A 23997-nucleotide genomic window follows, 5' to 3' on the forward strand; every position below is an offset into this window, starting at 1 on the left:
TCATTAATTTCGATATGAAAGGAGTTCCTTGGTCAGTCAGAGTCTCCTTAGAGATGCCCACTCTGGCAGAAACCTGAAGTAGTTCTTTTGCTATTGCCTTGGATGTGGGGTTTCTTAAAGAAATGGCTTCTGGATACTGTGTGGCGTACTCAAGGATGACGAATACATTTCGGTGGCCCCGTGCTGATCTTTCCAGCGGGCCCACTAGGTCCATGACTATCCTTTCAAAAGGGACTTCAATAATAGGCAAAGGTACTAAGGGGACCCGCAAGTGAGGTCGGGGGCTATGCAACTGGCATTCCGGGCAGGAGGTACAATAGTGTTGGACCTCCGTGCATATTCCTGGCCAATAAAATCTTCTTAAGACTCTATCAAGTGTCTTGTATACTCCTAGATGTCCCCCAAATAAATGACTGTGAGCTAACTCTAGCACTGCCCTTGTGTGTTTCCGTGGGACTAAGCTGCTCTACTTCTTCCCCTCGAATTTGCACTATTCGGTACAACAGATCATGTTTGATCACATAATATGGCCTTGAGTCTTTGGTTTTTCCTTCCACGGGCACGCCATTTACTTCCACTATCTCCTCCCTCACATTCTCATATAGCGGGTCATTGGCTTGGTCCTGCCTGAAATTCTCACATGCGGTACTGATTTGACCTAACTCCATGGGACCTATTTCTTCTCCGCCCCTTGGGTTGCCCCTACTTGGACTAGGAACCGCCTATGAGTCCTCGCTGGCCTGAATTGTCTCCTGGCCTCCTGAACGGGTTCACTTACCAACAAGGGAGGCTTTCTGGTTCTCTGCTAGAATCCTAGTCCCTAGCCTTTTATCTGCCCTCTTTTCCTGCCTAGACTTTCGGGGTTTCCCGGGGGATGAAAATAGCTCTGGGGCTAATTCGGCAAACATTGGGGTGAGGCTATCTGTAGGTGCCTCCGTCTCTGCCCGGGGGTTGCTACCCTCCCCTGGCTCTACTCGGGGAAGTAAGTTCTCAAAGCCGGGGAAGTCCCTACCAATTAAGACCTGGTAGGGGAGCCTAGAGACCACTCTTGCAGTTACTCTGGTAATGTTTCCCTGGATTTCAATCCGTACTGGGATTGTTGGGTAGAAATTTATGGTGCCATGAATGCACGTTACCCCTGTGGTTTTGGCCCAAGTTAGTTGTTCTTGCCCCACCAACTTCCCTGAGACTTCCCCAGTGTGACAGCACTCCTGGAATCTACTAATGCTGTGGTCGCAATACCATTCATCTTTACAGACCTTGTATTCCCATGTGAGGTTATTGCGACCCTTACCAGGCCGATTAGGCCACATTGTTCCCCAGGATCCCCCAGATTGCACTGCATAGGCTCTTCCATGCTGGGGCATTAGGCTGCTATATGCCCCAATTCCCCACACTCGTAACACCGACCCCTTATCCCGGTTGCCGCCCTCTGATGGGGGCTATTTGGTCAGCCGCCCCCAGCCCTCTCTTCCCAAACCCCCAGGTCCCTTCTTGGCCTTGGGCCATTCCTCAGTGTCTTTCCTCCCAGTTATGGTTCTTCTGTAGTTCTCGACAATCTGGGGCCTTGGATTTGGGGCTGTCTTCCTGGTTTGCTGTGTCTCACCCCCTGGGGTCTGGAACAGTTCATGGGCTGCCAGCTGTCTTTCCACGAGGGAGACCAACTCATCGTAGGTAGAGGGGTCATTCTGGCTAACCTAAGCCCAGAGGCCTGGTGGTAGCCCCCTCATATACCGGTTCAGTACAAGGAGCTCCATCATTTTCTTAGAGCTGAGTGCCTCAGGGCGCAGCCATTTCCGGGTCAGGTGGATCAGGTCAAGCAATTGCAATCGGGGTGTCTTGTCCTCTGTATACTGCCATTCATGAAACCTCTGGGCTCGCAACGCTGTGGTTACTCCGGATCTGGCCAGGACCTCTGCCTTCAGCTGGGGGTAATCCTCCAGCCTCTGCAGCCATATCGTAGTAGACCTTCTGGGCCTCTCCACACAGAAACAGGGTGAGGATTCCAGACCACTGATCTCGGGGCCAGGCCTCCTGCAGGGCTGTTCTCTCAAATGCCAGGAGGTTCGCCTCTACATCATCCTCCTGTGTCATTTTCTGTAGGCCATGGCTGGCCCGTATAGTCTGGGTTCCGTCACAATTGTGGTTCCCCTCCATAAGGGCCTTCATCTGGTTTGCCAGCTCCTGTAGCAGAGCTCGGTCCTGAGCAGCCTGATTCATCAACAGCCGATTAGTCTTCTGTTGGGCAGTTGCTTGGACCCAGGTAGCCTCCTGTTGGGCCGCAGTGGCTTGTATTAGAGCCTTGACCACGTCATCCATCTTGGGGATGGGATGGTTTTGGTTAACCCTGGTTTAAGTCGCCAGCGCGGAGATCTCACGTCGGACACCATGTGTGGCAAATTGCTGGTACCATTATGATGGGTTCCGTGCTTCCTCTTCTGGGGTGGGCAGGGGGTTCAGGGTGCAGTTTCCTGCCCCTGAACTAGGGTATTTACTGTCCCACTAGTAACCCACAGAAGGGTAGTGGAGAGGGAGGGACCCGGGCCTGCCCTCTACTCCAGGTCCCAGCCCAGGGGCACTAGGGATAGTGGTAAACCACTTGAACTAGTGCTTCCTTCCCCTAGGCTACTTCCCTCTCCTGCTCTTTAGCGCGCTCTCTCTCTCACCACTAGGGGGCACAAGTTCTAGTCACTGAAGTTGTTTGGGCTAACATACCTATGATGACATGGATCTATACATGGGGTTGATATAGAGGTCTATATATTAGAAAGAAAAATGTGCTAATCCTCACACTCTATGTAATCCACACACACGACCATCCCTGCCACTCAGCAAAGACTTAATGCTGCTTGCAGTGGAGAGGCTTTATCTTCACAACAGATACCACCTCAGTCTGTTTTTCGCAATGCTTTCTGCACAGGGATCCCCTTTTCCATACTAGAGCATCCTGGGGAGCCCCACTCCCATCTAACTGGGATGCTCAACCCTCTCCATTAACAGTATGGGAAGGGCAGGGTGATTGTGACCTCCTACCATTTGTTTGCCACCCCCAGGTTGAGAACCCCGGATTTACATCACTGACTGGCTTTCCCAATGTATTTGTTTGATCAGTTGTATGCTTGTGTCCATCTGATAGAACAGGGAGTGGGATTACATGATAGGATTGCCTATGGTGGTGGGGGGGAGGACTCAGCAGCACTGGGGATCCCTTCCAGTTCCTTTCTTATGTTCCTAAAAATCTCATGCTTCAGGGCTTCCTGGCAGTCCCCTGCAGGGGTCAGAAAGATAGTCTCCACTTTTCCCCCAAAAATGTTTTCCGGGTTGTTTGTTTGTTTTCCTCTGAAGAATCAGGAATGGCCACAGCTGGAGTGGGATGGGGTGGGCCAGGGCTCTGTGGTGGCATCAAGCATTCTCTCACAAGAGCTTGGCTGGCTGGTTCTTGCTTTCTTGCTCACATGAAATTTTCCCTCAGGTCATAATAGCAGTACCCTTTTGTGTGTGTGTGGGGGGGGGTCGCCTTCTTATGCAGTGTGAGGGTAATTAGCTAAGATCATCTGGGGACATATAACTTAACCGGTTCCCTGCCATTGAAGGAGCCTCAGGCACTGGTGAAACTTTCCTCCCTCATATTCTCTGGTTATGGCACATAACAGTTTAGTCTCTTGAGGGCTGTAATACTTCAGTCTAGGGCTTTGTCTACACTAAAAATTTGGTCGGCTCTCCCGCCAACATAGCACTGTCCACAGTATGTTTCTTCACACCCCTGAGAGACAAAAATTTTGCCGACAAAAGTGCTAGTGTAGACAGAGCCCTAGACTGAAGTATTATAGCCCTCAAGAGACATAAGGCAACTGCCGACCTAATTATGTCAGCCTTGCTTCCGCCAATGTAAGTGCCCTGCTACAGTGACATAACTCCACCTCTAAAGGAAGCATATGGCTTATGTTGGTGTAGTTAGGGCGACACAATGTCAACATAGACACTGCATTACTTACATTGGCTGTTGGCTATCTTGTCAATTTTACAGCTCCACTGGAGTGAAGCCGGGGGGCAGCTGGGCTCCCAGCAGGCAGCTGAGCGCTTAGGCTCTCAGACTCCCACACAGCCCATCTTCAGTTGGTAGAAGCGCTCCAGGTGAGGATGCACACCACCAACAGGAGGGTAGTGTGGACATCACAGCCTATAAATCAACCTACTCTAAGTCCATTTAAGAATGTCATGTAGCCATGCCCTTAGTTGCAAAGCAAACTTTCTCCCCATGTGCTCCAAGCTTTTAGGTCAGGACCCCTCCTCCCAGAGTCCATTGGCTGTTTCCTTTTATCTTCTCCTGTGCAGAGAATGAAATGGGCAGGGAGAAAGAAAGGGGGTGTCTTAGGGTGTTTGTCCCTTCTTTTTATAGTTTCAGTCCCCCTTCTTGAAAAACATTTCCAGCTGGGAGCAAGGTGCCAGGCAGTCTGTGTGGAAGGAAACTATGTTGTTTCTTTGCTAAGCTGTAGATTTTTTTTACCCCTGCCCCCTTTCCTGCCAAAGAATGGCCAGTTAGCAGGTAATGGTCCATCAGCCTTGTTTACACCTGGCTGAGGTGTCAGCTTGCTCTTTATCTCATAGAATCACAGAATATCAGGGTTGGAAGGGACCTCAGGAGGTCATCTAGTCCCACCCCCTGCTCAAAGCAGGACCAATCCCAACTAAATCATCCCAGCCAGGGCTTTGTCAAGCCTGACCTTAAACACCTCTAAGGAAGGAGATTCCACCACCTCCCTAGGTAACGCTTTCCAGTGCTTCACCTGCTGAAGCATTACATGGAGGTCAGTGCAACAAGAGGCACAATTATTATCAGACGATAGAGCTGGGCTGCCATGGGCCGGTATCTGAGCTTGGACCGGTGCCTGCTAGCCAGCCAGCCAGCCAGCAGTGGGTCAGATGGGTCTCTGCCCCAATCCGTGTACTGTACAGGCAGTGGTGTCACAATCCTTTATGGGCCTGCAACACACACAGTTGTGTGTATATATTGGTGCAGGGGCCCACCTCAGCCCCCTGCCTGTACCGAGGAGGCAGAAGTAGGGAAATGTAGTATGCTGTGGGCCATTGGGGACCCCACCCACAGCAATGCAGTGGCAGTCTAGGCAACAGGCAGAGGCAACCCTGAGCCATCACCCCCCTCTGTGGAGCCTACAGTTCATTTTCATCTGTCAGCATCACAGTGGCAGCAGTTACCTTTCCACTAAAATAAATGCATCTGGAAGGGAGCTGCCATCTGGTCCCAGGCAGAGGATGCAGCAGACGAGGAAATGTGCTATTTGTCTAGTGCCATCGGTCAGGAAGTGGAGCAGGCACCATTCAAAGAAGCCACTGCACGTTTTTATCACAATGTCCTCCTTCTTCGGCCCTTATTACAGTGCTCACTTCAAGAGTGAGATGTGTCACTGGGCTACAGGCTAGTCTGATCCCACTGGTTCCAGGCCTTCCAGTGTGCTGGGGCAGATTTCAATTGTGCCCCAGATCTGGCTTTCGCTCCCCTGTTCTGTAGCTGAGGTTTCAATGTGTTCCTTATGATTTTTTCACGATAAATGGCAACTGGAGAAGTGAGAAGCAGAGCTCTCTGAACTCTAAATGCTAGCAGCCTTCACACATGGAGGGATATTCCAGACAAATGTCATACAGATGAGGAATTAGTAACATCTGCACAAGGATACCAGAGGCAAATGAAATAAGAACCACAATACTTGGGAGACTCAAATATTCCAATGAAAATAAGGAGCATACAACCCTGAAATAAGTAATTTCTCTATTACTCAATATTATTCTTGTGCTCTCATTCAGTATTCAATGGAAGAGGGTGGATGGGCAAGCTGGACTATGTATGTGCAGCATTGGCAAATTTCACATTGGTTATAAGCAGGTGCAACTCCACTGAAGTCCATGAAGTTGTTCACTTGCACCAGGCCTGAATTTGGCCATATTTGCATATCCCATCAATGTAAATAAAATTCTAGTGGAGAGACATCCCACAGGAAAGTCTTAAAATGGGAGTGGCCCAGATGGAAATGAAAGGACTGTTTGGGATGGACAAGTGATACACTGAACTTCTCTAAGGCACTGATTCAGCAAGCACTTAACCAAGTGCTTACCTTTTAAACCTGACTTCAATGGGACATAGGCATCTGTTTAACATTAAATGTGTGCTTAGTGCTTTGTTGAATGGGGGTGCCTAAAAAAGGGGAAAGGATAAGTAGTCCACAGAGTTCTGTTTTGGACGGGGACAGCACAGCAGATGTCCTGTGGTCTCACACAGCTTTCAGGTGAGAAGTTCTAACAGTATATTGATCAGTGATGAACCTTGGTCAAAAGCGTTTTGTGCTTCTACAGCAACTTAAATTCAAGGACCTCGAAGCACATCTTGATAATATCCCTCTAAGGCAAGTCACTATTATTATCTTCATTTTAGAGAAGAAGGAAGTGAGGCACAGAGAGACCAAATGACTTTCCCAAAACCTCACAGCAAGCTGGTGATGGAGCCAGGGATGGAACCCACAGGTCCTGAACCTCAGTTCCATGCTGTATCCGGTAGACAAGGCTTCCTGCTAAATCATTGCCATTCTCCTGTTGGCTTGGCTTGACAGCTAAGGCAAGGAGGAAGAATAGTATTCGTTATCTATAAGGGTGTGTGTATGGGTAAGTAAAAGGGAGAATCAAGCATAAGACTTGATCTCTCTTGTTGCAGCTGTTGTTGAAGATGAATAAACTATCTTTGACCTAAGTCAAGGGTCTCCAAACTACGGCCCACAGGCTGAATCCAGCCCAGGGCTTCCATTTGTCCGGCCTTCCAAACCAAAAGGGGAGAAGCGGCAAACAGCTGAATTGACACGCCGAGCAGGCAGGGGGAGGGGCTGCCGGCAGCAGCTCATGTGGGTGGGGGTAGCTCAGCTGAGCTGTGCGGAGGGGTGAGTGCCCCCGGGAGCCAGTATCCCGCCAAAAGGAGAGCCAACTTAGGGGAGAGTCGTTGCTGCAGCCAAGCAGGAGAAGCAAACAGGCAGGCATAGATACCCATCAGCAAAAAGCAGGCAGGCTGATGAACATTTACAATTAATTTTGATGATAGGGAACACTAACTTTGAAGCACAGCTAAATGCAATTTTGTCAGAAAAACATCAGTACCATACTTCTCACTAATTCTAAAACAATATTTCTTTTATTTTTGAATATGTGTATTTGCATGATACAAATGTGTGAGTTTTCAGAAATAAAATAAAAAAAATAATGTGAAATGATTTTTAATGTATTGATAACTATTTTGTGTGATTTCACAATACCTGCATCAATTAACTTTTATACCTGATATAGAATTAAATGCAACACTGAAACAGAATAGAGTAGTATTGTTTTTTAAATGATTTTGCATATATTTGCATATATTTAATATCTTTGGCCCGCAAAGCCTCTTCAAAAATCTAATATGGCCCTCGTCTCATAAAGTTCGGAGACCCCTGTCCTAGGTCAAAAATAACCATATTTAATATGAAGCATTTCTATAGCACCGTCCTTGTTCAAAGCACTCTAAACATTCACTAATTAATCTGGTGCCCTGGGAACAGCTGTTTCTCAGAAAGGAGCACTCAGCTCTTAACTCTGCCCTCCCCAGTCAACCATTCCCTAGCTGATGTGTATTCCAGCCAGGGTTTGCACGCTGTATTCAAGCTGCCAGAGAGGGCATGGAGAGCACAGCTGCAGTGAGCTGTAAAGTCAGGGATTGGGGTGTAAAGAAGGGCAGCCCTGGAGGTAAGGAAGGCATAGGGATTGGTCTAAATGCTCTGTGGTCCACTCAGAAAGCCCCAAGCTACATCCAGTGATGCAGAAAAACACCCTCAGTAGCAGAGGAGAGAGGCTGAGCCTAGGACTGCCATGACAGACTGGAATTCAAGCTACAAAATCTAATCTGCTGCATCCTTCCAGGGGAAAAACCTATGAACTGACAGAGGGGGGAGTTGTGCCCTGCTGAGCAGCACCTGGAACAGCCTACAAAGGGCAGCTGCTGCCTTTGCTTTTGGTGAACAGGAATCAGCTCAACATTCTTGGTGAACAGGAATCAGAGTTTCAGAGTAGCAGCCGTGTTAGTCTGTATTCGCAAAAAGAAAAGGAGTACCGGTGGCACCTTAGAGACTAACAAATTTATTAGAGCATAAGCTTTCGTGAGCTACAGCTCACTTCATCGGATGCATTTGGTGGAAAAAACAGAGGAGAGATTTATATACACACACACAGAGAACATGAAACAATGGGTTTATCATACACACTGTAAGGAGAGTGATCACTTAAGATAAGCCATCACCAGCAGCAGGGGGGGGAAAGGAGGAAAACCTTTCATGGTGACAAGCAAGGTAGGCTAATTCCAGCAGTTAACAAGAATATCAGAAGAACAGTGGGGGGTGGGGTGGGAGGGAGAAATACCATGGGGAAATAGTTTTACTTTGTGTAATGACTCATCCATTCCCAGTCTCTATTCAAGCCTAAGTTAATTGTATCCAGTTTGCAAATTAATTCCAATTCAGCAGTCTCTCGTTGGAGTCTGTTTTTGAAGCTTTTTTGTTGAAGTATAGCCACTCTAAGATCTGTGATCGAGTGACCAGAGAGATTGAAGTGTTCTCCAACTGGTTTTTGAATGTTATAATTCTTGACGTCTGATTTATGTCCATTCATTCTTTTACGTAGAGACTGTCCAGTTTGGCCAATGTACATGGCAGAGGGGCATTGCTGGCACATGATGGCATATATCACATTGGTAGATGCGCAGGTGAACGAGCCTCTGATAGTGTGGCTGATGTGATTAGGCCCTATGATGGTATCCCCTGAATAGATATATGGACAGAGTTGGCAACGGGCTTTGTTGCAAGGATAGGTTCCTGGGTTAGTGGTTCTGTTGTGTGGTGTGTGGTTGCTGGTGAGTATTTGCTTCAGATTGGGGGGCTGTCTGTAAGCAAGGACTGGCCTGTCTCCCAAGATCTGTGAGAGTGATGGGTCGTCCTTCAGGATAGGTTGTAGATCCTTGATGATGCGTTGGAGAGGTTTTAGTTGGGGGCTGAAGGTGATGGCTAGTGGCGTTCTGTTGTTTTCTTTGTTGGGCCTGTCCTGTAGTAGGTGACTTCTGGGTACTCTTCTGGCTCTGTCAATCTGTTTCTTCACTTCAACAGGTGGGTATTGTAGTTGTAGGAATGCATGATAGAGATCTTGTAGGTGTTTGTCTCTGTCTGAGGGGTTGGAGCAAATGCGATTATATCGTAGCGCTTGGCTGTAGACAATGGATCGAGTGGTATGATCTGGATGAAAGCTAGAGGCATGTAGGTAGGAATAGCGGTCAGTAGGTTTCCGATATAGGGTGGTGGTTATGTGACCATCGCTTATTAGCACCGTAGTGTCCAGGAAGTGGATCTCTTGTGTGGACTGGTTCAGGCTGAGGTTGATGGTGGGATGGAAATTGTTGAAATCATGGTGGAATTCCTCAAGAGCTTCTTTTCCATGGGTCCAGATGATGAAGATGTCATCAATGTAGCGCAAGTAGAGTAGGGGCATTAGGGGACGAGAGCTGAGGAAGCGTTGTTCTAAGTCAGCCATAAAAATGTTGGCATACTGTGGGGCCATGCGGGTACCCATCGCAGTGCCGCTGATTTGAAGGTATACATTGTCACCAAATGTGAAATAGTTATGGGTCAGGACAAAGTCACAAAGTTCAGCCACCAGGTTAGCCGTGACAGTATCGGGGATACTGTTCCTGACGGCTCGTAGTCCATCTTTGTGTGGAATGTTGGTGTAGAGGCTTCTACATCCATAGTGGCTAGGATGGTGTTTTTAGGAAGATCAACGCCACTAGCCATCACCTTCAGCCCCCAACTAAAACCTCTCCAACGCATCACCAAGGATCTACAACCTATCCTGAAGGATGAGCCATCACTCTCACAGATCTTGGGAGACAGACCAGTCCTTGCTTACAGACAGCCCCCCAACCTGAAGCAAATACTCACCAGCAACCACACACCACACAACAGAGCCACTAACCCAGGAACCTATCCTTGCAACAAAGCCCGTTGCCAACTCTGTCCACATAGCTATTCAGGGGATACCATCATAGGGCCTAATCACATCAGTCACACTATCAGAGGCTCGTTCACCTGCACATCTACCAATGTGATATCTAATCTCCTTTTTTGAAAAAGTAACAGATTTTTTAGATAAAGGAAATGCAGTGGATCTAATTTACCTAGATTTCAGTAAGGCATTTGATACCGTGCCACATGGGGAATTATTAGTTAAATTGGAGAAGATGGGGATCAATATGAACATCAGAAGGTGGATAAGGAATTGGTTAAAGGGGAGACTGCAACGGGTCCTACTGAAAGGCGAACTGTCAGGTTGGAGGGAGGTTACCAGTGGAGTTCCTCAGGGATCGGTTTTGGGACCAATCTTATTTAATCTTTTTGTTACTGACCTTGGCACAAAAAGTGGGAGTGTGCTAATAAAGTTTGCAGATGATACAAAGCTGGGAGGTATTGCCAATTCGGAGAAGGATCGGGATATTATACAGGAGGATCTGGATGACCTTGTAAACTGGAGTAATAGTAATAGGATGAAATTTAATAGTGAGAAGTGTAAGGTTATGCATTTAGGGATTAATAACAAGAATTTTAGTTATAAGTTGGGGATGCATCAATTAGAAGTAACAGAAGAGGAGAAGGACCTTGGAGTATTGGTTGATCATAGGATGACTATGAGCTGCCAGTGTGATATGGCTGTGAAAAAAGCTAATGCGGTTTTGGGATGCATCAGGAGAGGCATTTCCAGTAGGGATAAGGAGGTTTTAGTACCGTTATACAAGGCACTGGTGAGACCTCACCTAGAATACTGTGTGCAGTACTGGTCTCCCATGTTTAAAAAGGATGAATTCAAACTGGAGCAGGTACAGAGAAGGGCTACTAGGATGATCCGAGGAATGGAAAACTTGTCTTATGAAAGGAGACTTAAGGAGCTTGGCTTGTTTAGCCTAACTAAAAGAAGGTTGAGGGGAGATATGATTGCTCTCTATAAATATATCAGAGGGATAAATATAGGAGAGGGAGAGGAATTATTTCAGCTCAGCACCAATGTGGACACAAGAACAAATGGGTATAAACTGGCCACCAGGAAGTTTAGACTTGAAATCAGACGAAGGTTTTTAACCATCAGAGGAGTGAAGTTTTGGAATAACCTTCCAAGGGAAGCAGTGGGGGCAAAAGATCTATCTGGTTTTAAGATTCTACTCGATAAGTTTATGGAGGAGATGGTATGATGGGATAATGGGATTTTGGTAAGTAATTGATCTTTAAATATTCAGGGTAAATAGGCCAAATCCCCTGAGATGGGATATTAGATGGATGGGATCTGATTTACTATAGAAAATTCTTTCCTGGGTATCTGGCTGGTGAATCTTGCCCATGTGCTCAGGGTTTGGCTGATTGCCATGTTTGGGGTCGGGAGGGAGTTTTCCTCCAGGGCAGATTGGAGAGGCCCTGGAGGTTTTTTTGCCTTCCTCTGTAGCATGGGGCATGGTTGACTGGAGGGAGGCTTCTCTGCTCCTTGAAGTTTTGAACCATGATTTGAAGACTTCAATAGCTCAGACATGGGTGAGGTTTTTCATAGGAGTGGTGGGAGACATTCTGTGGCCTGCGCTGTGCAGGAGGTCGGACTAGATGATCAGAGTGGTCCCTTCTGACCTTAGTATCTATGAATCTATGAATCTATGTGCCAGCAATGCCCTTCTGCCATGTACATTGGCCAAACTGGACAGTCTCTACGTAAAAGAATGAATGGACATAAATCAGACGTCAAGAATTATAACATTCAAAAACCAGTTGGAGAACACTTCAATCTGTCTGGTCACTGGATCACAGATGTTAGAGTGGCTATACTTCAACAAAAAAGCTTCAAAAACAGACTCCAACGAGAGACTGCTGAATTGGAATTAATTTGCAAACTGGATACAATTAACTTAGGCTTGAATAGAGACTGGGAATGGATGAGTCATTACACAAAATAAAACTATTTCCCCATGGTATTTCTCCCTCCCACCCCACCCCCCACTGTTCCTCTGATATTCTTGTTAACTGCTGGAATTAGCCTACCTTGCTTGTCACCATGAAAGGTTTTCCTCCTTTTCCCCCCCCTGCTGCTGGTGATGGCTTATCTTAAGTGATCACTCTCCTTACAGTGTGTATGATAAACCCATTGTTTCATGTTCTCTCTGTGTGTGTGTGTGTATATAAATCTCTCCTCTGTTTTTTCCACCAAATGCATCCGATGAAGTGAGCTGTAGCTCACGAAAGCTTATGCTCTAATAAATTTGTTAGTCTCTAAGGTGCCACGGGTACTCCTTTTCTTTTTCAGGGGTAGGGTGTTAGTTTTGGACTCAGGATGAACTTTTCCTGGGTCCAGTCCCCTTTTCCTGCCCTGCCACAGACTCCTTGTGTGACATTGGGCAAATCACAGAGTTTCTCTGGGCCTCAGTGTTCTGCCTGTAAACCAGAGATCATGCTTCCCAACTTCTGCAGAGTACTGTGAGAGTCTTCTTCAATGCTTAGCCGAATGGGTGGCTATAGCCATCCTTTGCCATTTGGTCCATTCCTGTGTGGTCACAAGGACTTGACAGCCTGAGAGTCCGATATCGGAACAGACTTGATGAACCCATGTAATAGAGGGTTTTCCGCTGGGCTGCCTCCACCCCTCAGTTGGTGGAATTTTATCCCAGATGTTACAAGCCAACCAGAGAATGGCATTCGCCAGAGCGTTGTGTGGCATTCTCATGACATGTCCAAAAAGTGTAAGACACTGTCTGCGGACAATGGCCCCAGTAGGCTGTAGACTGGAGCGACTCTAAACATCTGCATTTCAAATGAAGTCATTCCACTTTATGTCCAATATAGGACGTTGGCATTTTGTGTGGAAAGCGTCCAGCTTTGCCCAGTCTGAGCAGCATAGTGTTCATGTTTTGCAGCCGTACAACAGTGCGGAGAGCATACTGCTCAAATAAATCCAGAATTTGGGTGTCGTGCTGAGATGATTCTGATTCCATATTAGTTGAAAATGACCCATGGCAGACGCTGTGATGCCAATTCAATCGAGAACCTCCATGCTGTGAGGATACATCCATTACAGATTGGCAGGTGTTCAGATGCTATAATGATAAGAGCCAGCTAAGTACCTAAGATAGATGATGCTATTGTATTCAAGGCACAACACAAATGTCAGCTGTTTAAAGAAAAGGAGTACTTGTGGCACCTTAGAGACTAACAAATTTATTTGAGCATAAGCTTTCATGAGCTACAGCTCACATCATCAGAGCCGTAGCTGTGGCTCACGAAAGCTTATGCTCAAATAAATTTGTTAGTCTCTGAGGTGCCACAAGTACTCCTTTTCTTTTTGCGAATACAGACTAACACGGCTGCTACTCATCAGCTGTTTAGTAATCCTTAAAACATCCCTGACTATGATGTTCCCCTCTGGTGTTGTCTGGACCAGTGATCTGCTAGGTCACTCCAATCCTTGACTATGGGAGCCAGCCTTATCCTGCTCTGCTGTGAGAACCCCCACTCCTGGGCTGTTCATGCACAGCCTCTGGCATGTAAGCTGTTCCCAGCTATTTGCAACACAATGAGACTAACCAATATCTCTGGTCCCAGACACAACCCTAGGAACCTCTGGCTTGCAGTGTCCTACTGAATGCTGCAAGCTTATATAAGTCCATCAATTTAACAAAAAAAGATATGTACCAGGCCTGTTATCCCAAGGGGAGCCTCTGACTTGCTTCAAACCAAACGCACTGCTTCAGGTAGAATAAACAAACAGATTTATTAAGTACAAAGATTTTAAGTGATTATAAGTCAAGGCATAACAAGTCAGAGTGGTTACCAAAATAAAATAAAATATAAGCACATAGTCTAAACTCTCAACCCTATTAGCCTGGGCAGCAACTAGATTAAACAGTTTTTTTCATCCACTGGATATTGCAGTCCTTAATATCATAGAATGATAGAATATCAGGGTTGGAGGGGACCTCAGGAGGTCATCTGGTCCAACCCCTTGCTCAAAGCAGGACCAATCCCCAACTAAATCATCCCAGCCAGGGCTTTGTCAAGCTTGACCTTAAAATCCTCTAAGGAAGGAGATTCCACCAGCTCCCTAGGGAACCCATTCCAGTGCCTCACCATCCTCCTAGTGAAAATGTTTTTCTTAATATCTAACTTAAACCTCTCCCACTGCAACTTGAGACCATTACTCCTTGTTCTGTCATCTGCTACCACTGAGAACAGTCTAGATCCATCCTCTTTGGAACCCCCTTTCAGATAGTTGAAACCAGCTATCAAATCCCCCCTCATTCCTCTCTTCCGCAGACTAAATAATCCCAGTTCCCTCAGCCACTCCTCATAAATCATGTGCTCCAGCCCCCTAATTATTTTTGTTGTCCTCCACTGTAGTCTCTTCAATTTTTCCACATCCTTCTTGCTGTGTGGGGCCCAAAACTGGACACAGTACTCCAGATGAGGCCTCACCAATGCTGAATAGAGGGGAATGATCATGTCTCTCGATCTGCTGGCAATGCCCCTACTTATACAGCCCAGAATGCTATTAGCTTTCTTGGCAACAAGGGCACACTGTTGACTCCTATCCAGCTTCTCACCCATTGTAACCCCCTAGGTCCTTTTCTGCAGAACTGCTGCCTAGCCACACTAGTCTGTAGCAGTGCATGGGATTCTTCCTTCCTAAGTGCAGGACTTTGCCCTTCTCCTTGTTGAACCTCATCAGATTTCTTTTGGCCCAATCCTCTAATTTGTCTAGGGCCCTCTGTATCCTATCCCTACCCTCCAGCATATCTACAGGCTTGTTCCTTAAACCTGGGCCAATCTCCTTGTTGGAGTCTCAGTGTCCTGGTTGCTTGCAGCATAGGTGGGGTCAGGAGAAGGGTCCAGTATGTGTCCACTCTGTCTGTTTTATACCCTCAGTCCATGTGCTTGGGCAGCAAAGGTCCAGGCATGTCTGGAGGGCATTGCTGAGTCTCTCCAAGCAAGGTTGAGCAATTCCCCTGGTATGGACTCATGTAGGTGAGTCATTGCATTGTAGCTCCCTTGCTGGACAATGGCTGTTGATGGTTATTTGACACCCTGCCCGGGTGTTGGTTACTTTCTTTGCTGTTGCCTCTGGGGAGCTAATATCTGGCTGATTCCCCAACTTGCAGTATGTTTCAGTGACACCCATACTACACAAAAAGAATGAGGAGTGTTTGTGGCACTTTGGAGACTAACACATTTATTTGGGCATAAGCTTTCATGGGCTAAAACCCACTTCATCGGATGCATGCAGTGGAAAATACAGTAGGAAGATGTATATACAGAGAGAACATGAAAAAATGGGTGTTGCCATGCCAACGAGACCAATCAATTAAGGTGAGCTATTATCAGCAGGAGAAAAAAAACCTTTTGTAGTTATAATCAGGATGGCCCATTTCAAGCAGTTGACAAGAAAGTGTGAGTAACAGTAGAGGGAAAAAAATTAGCACGGGGAAATAGTTTTTACGTTGTGTAATGACCTATCCACTCTCAGTCTTTATTCAAGCCTAATATAATGGTGTCCAGTTTGCAAATTAATTCCAATTCTGCAGTTTCTCGTTGGACTGGTTTTTGAATGTTATAATTCTTGATGTCTGAGGAAGAAGCCCTTGAGGAATTCCAACAATTTCCATCCCACCATCAACCTCAGCCTGGACCAGTCCACACAAGAGATCCACTTCCTGGACACTACAGTGCTAATAGGCGATGGCCACATACACACCACCCTATACCAGAAACCTACTGACTGCTATGCCTACCTACATGCCTCCAGCTTCCATCCAGACCACACCACACGATCCATTGTCTACAGCCAAGCTCTACGATATAACCACATTTGCTCCAATCCCTCAGACAGAGACAAACACATACAAGATCTCTATCAAGTGTTCTTACAACTACAGTACCCACTGGCTGAAGTGAAGAAACAGATTGACAGAGCCAGAAGAATACCCAGAAGTCACCTACTACAGGACAGGCCCAAGAAAGAAAGTAACAGAACGCCACTAGCCATCACCTACAGCCCCCAACTAAAACCTCTCCAACGCATCATCAAGGATCAACAACCTATCCTGAAGGACGACCCATCACTCTCACAGATCTTGGGAGACAGGCCAGTCGTCGCTTACAGAAAGGCCTCCAACCTGAAGCAAATACTCACCAGCAACCACACAACAAAAACACTAACCAGGAACCTATCCTTGCAACAAAGCCCCTTGCCAACTCTGTCCACATATCCATTCAAGGGACACCATCATAGGACCTAATCACATGAGCCACACCATAAGAGGCTCCTTTACCTGCACATCTACCAATGTGATATATGGCATCATGTGCCAACAATGCCCCTCTGCCATGTACATTGACCAAACCGGACAATCTCTATGAAAAGAATAAATGGACACAAATCTGACATCAAGAATTATAACAGTCAAAAATCAGTCAGAGAACCTCCCTGATCACTCAATTTCAGTCCTAAAAGTTGCAATTCTCCAATAAAAAAAATTCAAAAACAGACTCCAACGAGAAACTGCAGAATTGGAATTAATTTGCAAACTGGACACCATTAAATTAGGTTTCAGAGTAGCAGCCGTGTTAGTCTGTATTTGCAAAAAGAAAAGGAGTACTTGTGGCACCTTAGAGACTAACAAATTTATTTGAGCATAAGCTTTCGTGAGCTACAGCTCACTTGAATAAAGACTGGGAGTGGATGGGTCACTACACAAAGTAAAAACTATTTCCCCATGCTAATACCCCCCCGCCCCGCACTGTTACTCACACCTTCTTGTCAACTGTTGGAAATGGGCCATCCTGATTATCACTACAAAAAGGTTTTTTTCTCCTGCTGATTATAACCCACCTTAATTGATAGATCTCATTACAGTTGGTATGACAACACCCATTGTTTCATGTTCTCTGTGTATATATCTTCCTACTGTATTTTCCACTGCACGCATCCAGTGAAGTGAACTGTAGCTCACAAAAGCTTATGCCCAAATAAATTTGTTAGTCTCTAAGGTGCCACAAGGACTCCTCGATTTTTTTGATGATACAGACTAACACGGCTACCACTATGAAACCTGTCACCATACTACAATTCTCATAACTTCATATGCATTAATGATATGCATATATGGATAGAGAAATGACTTTCAGCAGATCATAACCTTTCCCCTGATACCTTACAAGGCAAGCTTTATACATAAGAGCAGGATTATATGAAAATGAGGTATATGGGGATTACAGTATGCTCCACCAAGGTATAGAATGTCACGTCAGGGTCCTAAGTAAGTATTATTATCTCCATTTTACAGGCAGAGAAAACAAGATACAACGAGGCGAAGTGACTTGCCTAAAGCAGCATTGGAGGTCAGTGGCAAAGCAGTGATTAGAGCTCAGGTTTTCCCAGTTTATAGCCCCATGCTCAATCCAGTAGCTTTTGCTGTCTTCATGTGATGGGGTGGAGTGGGGTTACTGGGGGCCCTAGACAGCTCCTGCCCCAGTTTTTGTAGGGAACTCCACTGAGCTGGACAGAGTAGGACAGGTTCAGGTTGCCTGAGAAAGTGACTACTCTTCCCAGGGATGTTCTGAGAGTTAGGGGGTAAAAGATCCTGGCTAGGGCTGGTGGCTGAGGGTCCCTGCAAGGGGAACTCCTGAAGGAATGGTGAGCAGGAGTTCATTCTTCATCACTGACTAGCTCTGCTCAAGCTAGTGTACTGAAAATAGCAGTGTTGCTATTGCAGCTCGGGTGGCCAGGGGCTAGCTTCCCACTACAAGCCCACCCAACCCTTGCCATGTGAGCTTGGGTGCTCCACAATTCTGTTCTTAGTGTGCTAGCTAAAGAAGCGCTGGTGCGAGCCTGTCTGTCTGTCTTTCTGGGCTGGGAAGCTTGCACCCTCCTGCACTGTAGACATATCCCCATCTCCTAAACCCTGCTGGGACTAGGCTTCACTGAGATGCTGCTGACCACAATTTGCCCTGTCTGTGCTGAGACAGCTAACTTGCCCCTGCCCCGTGTGTTCCAACACAGTCCAGTCCTCTAATGAAACCCAGCCATTTGGGAAGAGCTGAGCTGGTTGCTGAGCCTGAATTAATCAGAGCAAGGTCGGATTCCAGGCCCTGGCCCTGCAGGCAGTTCTGCCCATTGATAGTTTTACTCACCTGAGGTGTCCCATGGAAGTGAATGAGGCAAGGAAAGTGGCAGACATGAGTGTGTCCTTGCAGGACTGGGGCCCTGGTGGGAGCTGTCAGCAAGAGCTCAAAGGGACATGGGATCACAGCTCAAAAAGGAGGTGGGACCTGTTTTATCTGCAGGTCAAGTAACCAGAGCTGGGATTTCTTTCCTAAAGGAATTAGGCACCTGTAATGCAAATCCCATTGAAACTGAATGGGGTTTGAGTGCCAAACTCCCTTAGGCCCTGATGAAAATGGCTCCCGGTATGTTTGGGGTTTGTTTGTAGGTTTGTGTTAATAGTTTGCTGGTGCCCAGTGGCTGAGGGAGGCCAGAGGGGCTCAAGAGACCAGTGCTTTTTCAGCTGAATCACAGTAAAGCAATACACACTCCTTGCTCTCTTTGATAACAAACCTGGGGAAGGGAGGGGAAATGCCCATGGTGCCCCCATCCCAATTGCTCTCCATCTCGCTCCCCATTCATTTGTGATTACTGGTAAGTGTATTTATAACATGGGCTCTTTTATTTAGCACGACTTCACCTGCTCTGGCTGCTTATTGCCAACCTGAAATCCTCCTATTCCTCCATCTCGGGGCTCATCATCATTGCCGTGCTCTCGCTCTAGTGGGGAGAGGGACAGAGTCAGAAGGGGTCACTGGTTAACAGCTGACAACTCCTTTATGTTTCCATCTGTTCTCTCTTTTTCTTCTAATGAGATCAAGTGCCTGAGTGCACTGGAAAGATTTCCAGTGTGGGAGGAAATCACAAATGGGCACACAGGTCCTTGCTTTCATCCTTGGCAGAGAGGATTCTCAAATCAAACCTGCACCCTCTTGATCTGCTCACAGAACAGCCTTCACAAAGGGAAACCAAAGGTGCGTGCCACAACAGAAGCAGCTGCTAGTTGCCCCAGAAATGGAGCAACACTGACACCCAGAAGCCAGGCAATTTCATTAAATAGATCTCCTAATTTAGCCACACAGAGGGGAGCTCTGCCTTTAATGATAATTCTTCATTATTTGCCAGGGACTAAGATAAGCCTCGGCATTCCTCAGTGCCTGTTTTTAACATTGCTATGGCAGCAGCCACCCAGTGTCCCAGCACCGTAGCTATTTTAATGATCTCAGATGGCTTCATTATTTCATGCCTTTCTGATGTACGGAAGCTCCAGACCTGATGATTTATTGTTCTTTCATTTTACGCCCACTCCAGCCCCTTTGTGTTTCAGAGACTTTTCCTGGCTGCTGAGGCCTCACCTTGACTACCCAGCCAGTCGTTCGGTTACCGAATTACTGCAATGAATGCGTGGACATTTCTCCCAAGGAGAGGCTGTAGCACATGTCTGGAGGAGCTGGTTACATCACTAGTGTCTTGAGTTCATGATTATTCTTGCTTCGTGTAGTGGGGGGGAGGTATTTTGGAATCCGATCTGAAGGAAAACTAGGGATTTATTTTAAAAAACTAGGGCTTGATCCTACAAGTTTTGTGGGCAGGAAAGTTAACCCACACCTATGCAGCGTGGCACTCTGTCTCCCCCTAGTGGTGGCTGGGTTACATAAAGGTTGATGAACCTGCTACCGCCTGGGCCAACAGAGCATGGCCTTCACACTCACCTGCCAACACACTTGTATTGTTGTTGTTACTTCTTGATACTTCCTGCAATGCACATATATTCTCTACACTCTTATTCTTTCCAAGCGCTGTTATTTTACTTTTTTGACTCATCTATGCATTTCATAATTTTTATTTCTCTCTTATGTTTAAATTTAATTCTTTGAGTAGTGAGCTCTAAAATGCTTAGCCTGTCCTGGCTGGAGTAATTATCCCTATCAGCTCAGGCAGTACAGGCTCATCCTTTAAGATCTGAAAATCACTGCCACCAACAACATGCAGGATCTGGCCCATAGATGTTACTATTTAATCCATATGGGCCAGACCTGAAGCCCTTTTCTTGGGTAAATTGCTATTGACTTGGGGTTTTGCCTGAGCAAAAGCTTAGGCCCTGATTCTGCAATTGGATCTGCTCGCTTGGGTTCCTGCTCCACTTTGACTCCCTATTCATTTCAGTGGGGAGGCCACATGTGTGCAGGGGTCTGCAGCAATGTTCTCTCTAATTTTTTCCATCCATGTGCGGAATGAATTTTGTTATGTGCACCATATCGAGGTAATGTGCAGATGTGTGCCACCAACAGAAACAAAAAATCCTACATATAATATATATTTTTTAAAAATTACCATAGGGATAATTACTCCAGCCAGGACAGGCTAAGCATTTTAGAACTCACTACTCAAAGAATTAAATTTAAGTGTAAGAGAGAAATAAAAGTTACGAAATGCATAGATGAGTTAAAAACTAAAATAACAGCACTTTGAAAGAATAAGATTATAGAGAATATATGTGCATTGCAGCAAGTATCAAGAAGTAACAACAACAATAATACAAGTATGTGTTGGCAGGTGAGTGTGAAAGACTGTGTATGTGTGTGTGACAGAGACACACAGTGTGGTGTGTGTGTGTGTGTGTGTGAGAGAGAGACACACACACACACACGTTGCCCCTTTAAATAAACTGCCCTTTTAAGTAGATCGCACTCATCAGTCTGAAGCCTGCTTGTTCAGACACAGCTGCAGCGTCCAGCAAGCTTCTTCAATCCCACTCCTGAGCCCTGTCATGTCAACCCCCTGCTCTGTGGAGATGGGGTACAGGGACAGAGGATGTAGAGGGAGGGGGATACCCTGACATCAACACCTCCCCTCCTCCCCACTCTGCATAGCAAGCAGGAGGCTCCTGGGAGCAGCTGGCCAGGGGCTCCAAGGCACAGGGCAGGAGCAGCGGCAGTGGGGGGAGGGGCACCTGAAGTGTGCAGCACTTGGTAGACTGCTGGGTGGCCGCGCAGCTGAGAAGGAATTTAGGTCTGCAGTAGTGGGATTTGAGGGAAAGGTCAAGGGCTCCATACTGGAGACACTGCTCATTTATTTGCACTGGACCATCAGGACTGAGATATGAGAAATTATTGCATGAGAAAATGCCAGCTCAAGCTCCTTAACACGTCTCTCTAGATGTATAGTTATATCATTTGTCAGTTTCATACAAAAAACTATACTAATGGCATGATCCAAAGTCCACTGAAATCAGTGGGAGTCTTTCCATTAACTTTACTGGACATTGGATCAGGCCCTAAAAGAACACTAAGGCTCAAATCCTCAAAGTTATTTAGGGACCTAATTCCCCTGGATAAATGGGTAACTAAATACCCTTGGGGAGCTGGGCCTAAGGCTGCAACCTGAAGCACTGAAAAGTCAGGAAAAAAATAACATGTGCTGAGTTATAAAAGGCTGTTATCACAATGCACACACAAAAGGGGCAAAGTTAAGGGTACACAGGCATCCTTATCTCTGTCATTTCCTGTGGTTGGAGTGCTTCACTTTGCAACCTTCATATTTTTTTAATGCAGCTTTTTTGCATGCAGTTTAGTATCAATAAAGCAAGAAATTTCCCCACATTTGAAAAGCTACTGTACAGCAGATCTATACTCTGGACTGTACACTACATGAAGCAGAAGCTATTGTTTCATTTCATATACACTTTTCTATATCATTTGGAAGGAGGCAAGATTTCTTAGAGGGCAGCCTCTTTCCTTGCACATCTTCACTAACCAGAGAGAAAGAGAGCACTGCCTAAATTTTTTTTGAGCCACACTTGCATTGCAGTACCAGTAAAACACTAGCAGACTATAAAGAGATTGCATTGTGAAATCCAGTGGAACCCACCATTCAGTGTCTGTTACAGATTTCCCTCTGTGCTCAACCCACAGAAGATTTGAGTCTGCTGTAGTTCCAGCTTGGAAGTTTTAGCTCAACCTGAGCAGCTTGTGAGATTAGCTCTGGAGATGCTTGATTCAATCTCTAGTTTGTTAGCCAAGATGGAGCAACATGCCAGACCACTAAAAGGCACATCTAGAAGCTAAGGACTATCTCCCTGCCAATGTTTGAGTTGCTACCATCTACAACTGAGGAGCTAGAATTGTTCAAAAGGAACGAGACACATTTTGCTGCATGTACAGCGTGGATTTTATCCACTCTCTTTGCTTGGGATGGCTGAACCGTTTTGGCTCAAATGATCCAAAAAGCCTTATTCAGAGATTGTAAACAAGCCTGGCAAATTTCAGCCAGAAAGGTAAGACTGAAAAAGTTACAAGCAGCTGAAACTGGCCCCTTTGAATGGAAATGTTTGTGCAACCCTAATGATCAGTGTCACTGTAACATACGTTGGAACTGGATTTTCAGTACAGGTTTTAGAAATCTTAATTCAGTATGAGGCAGGTCTTTAGGTTAGAGCAGAGGCCTGGGTATCAAGAGATCTGGGTTCTATACCTTAACTATGTGACTTTGGGCAATTGATTTAACCTCTTGACTTCAGGTTTCCTCCGTAAGGAATAATATTTATGTAGCAAGTGAGGCATGATCTGTTAATTTTTGCTAAATGCACAGATCCTACTGTGCTGACTGTTTATTTATAGGTGTTTCTATAGCAAACAGACATCTCTGTTATTGTCTTTGCTAGCTGGAGCTCAATTTGATGATGCAAAGTGGGGCCTGATCATACAAGCCCTCTACCTCAGTCATTCTCAGCCAGGGGTGTGTGCACCCTGGGGGAATGCAGAGGTCTTCCGGGGGATACATCAACTCATCTAAATATTTGCCTTGTTTTACAACAGGCTATATAAAAAGCACTAGCGAAGTCAGCACAAATGAAAATTTCATACAGATAATGATTTTTTTATAGTGTTCTACTGAAATGTAAGTACAATATTTATATTCCAGCTGATTTTATAATTATATGGTAAAAATAAGAAAGTAAACAATTTGTAAGCAAGTAGTTTTTAAGCGAGGTGAAACTTGGGGGTACACAAGACAAATCAGACTCCTGAAAGGGGTACAGTAATCTGGAAAGATTGAGAGCCACTGCTCTAACTGTGTGACTCACAATGTTGGTAGATTTCAGAGTAGCAGCCGTGTTGGTCTGTATCCGCAAAAAGAAAAGGAGGACTTGTGGCACCTTAGAGACTAACAAATTTATTTGAGCATAAACTTTTGTGAGCTACAGCTCACTTCATTGAATTCAATGGAAAATACAGTGGGGAGATTTATATACATAGAGAACATGAAACAATGGGTGTTACCATACACACTGTAACCAGAGTGATTATTAGCAGGAGAGCGGGGGGGGGGGGATCCTTTTGTAGTGATAATCAACATGGGCCATTTCCAGCAGTTGACAAGAATGTCTGAGGAACAGTGGGGGGTGGGGGGGAGGGGAAGGGGAATAAACATGGGGAAATAGTTTTATTTTGTGTAATGACCCATCCACTCCCAGTCTTTATTCAAGCCTAAGTTAATTGTATCCAGTTTGCAAATTAATTCCAATTCAGCAGTCTCTCCTTGGTGTCTGTCCAGTTGGTCAATGTACATGGCAGAGGGGCATTGCTGCCAATGTAAATGGCAGAGGGGCATTGCTGGCACATGATGGCATATATCACATTGGTAGATGCGCAGGTGAACGAGCCTCTGATAATGTGGCTGATGTGATTAGGCCCTATGATGGTGTCTCCTAAATAGATATGTGGACACAGTTGAAACAGGCTTTGTTGCAAGGATAGATTCCTGGGTTAGTGGTTCTGTTGTGTGGTGTGTGGTTGC

At 45.9% G+C, this 23997-nt stretch overlaps 1 protein-coding gene across 1 annotated transcript in view; it reads left to right on the forward strand.

Moving 5' to 3' along the window:
- The window catches only part of CMTR2 (cap methyltransferase 2), a 60722-nt gene that overhangs the window by 30725 nt on the left and 6000 nt on the right, over positions 1-23997 (forward strand). Inside the window, exon 2 of the mRNA XM_038368201.1 lies at positions 17441-17495. Coding sequence (XP_038224129.1) covers positions 17441-17495 — 55 coding nt within the window. The remainder of the gene's footprint in view (positions 1-17440; positions 17496-23997) is intronic.

This window comes from Dermochelys coriacea, chromosome 12 (genome assembly GCF_009764565.3).
Source record: "Dermochelys coriacea isolate rDerCor1 chromosome 12, rDerCor1.pri.v4, whole genome shotgun sequence".
NCBI lineage: Eukaryota > Metazoa > Chordata > Testudines > Dermochelyidae > Dermochelys > Dermochelys coriacea.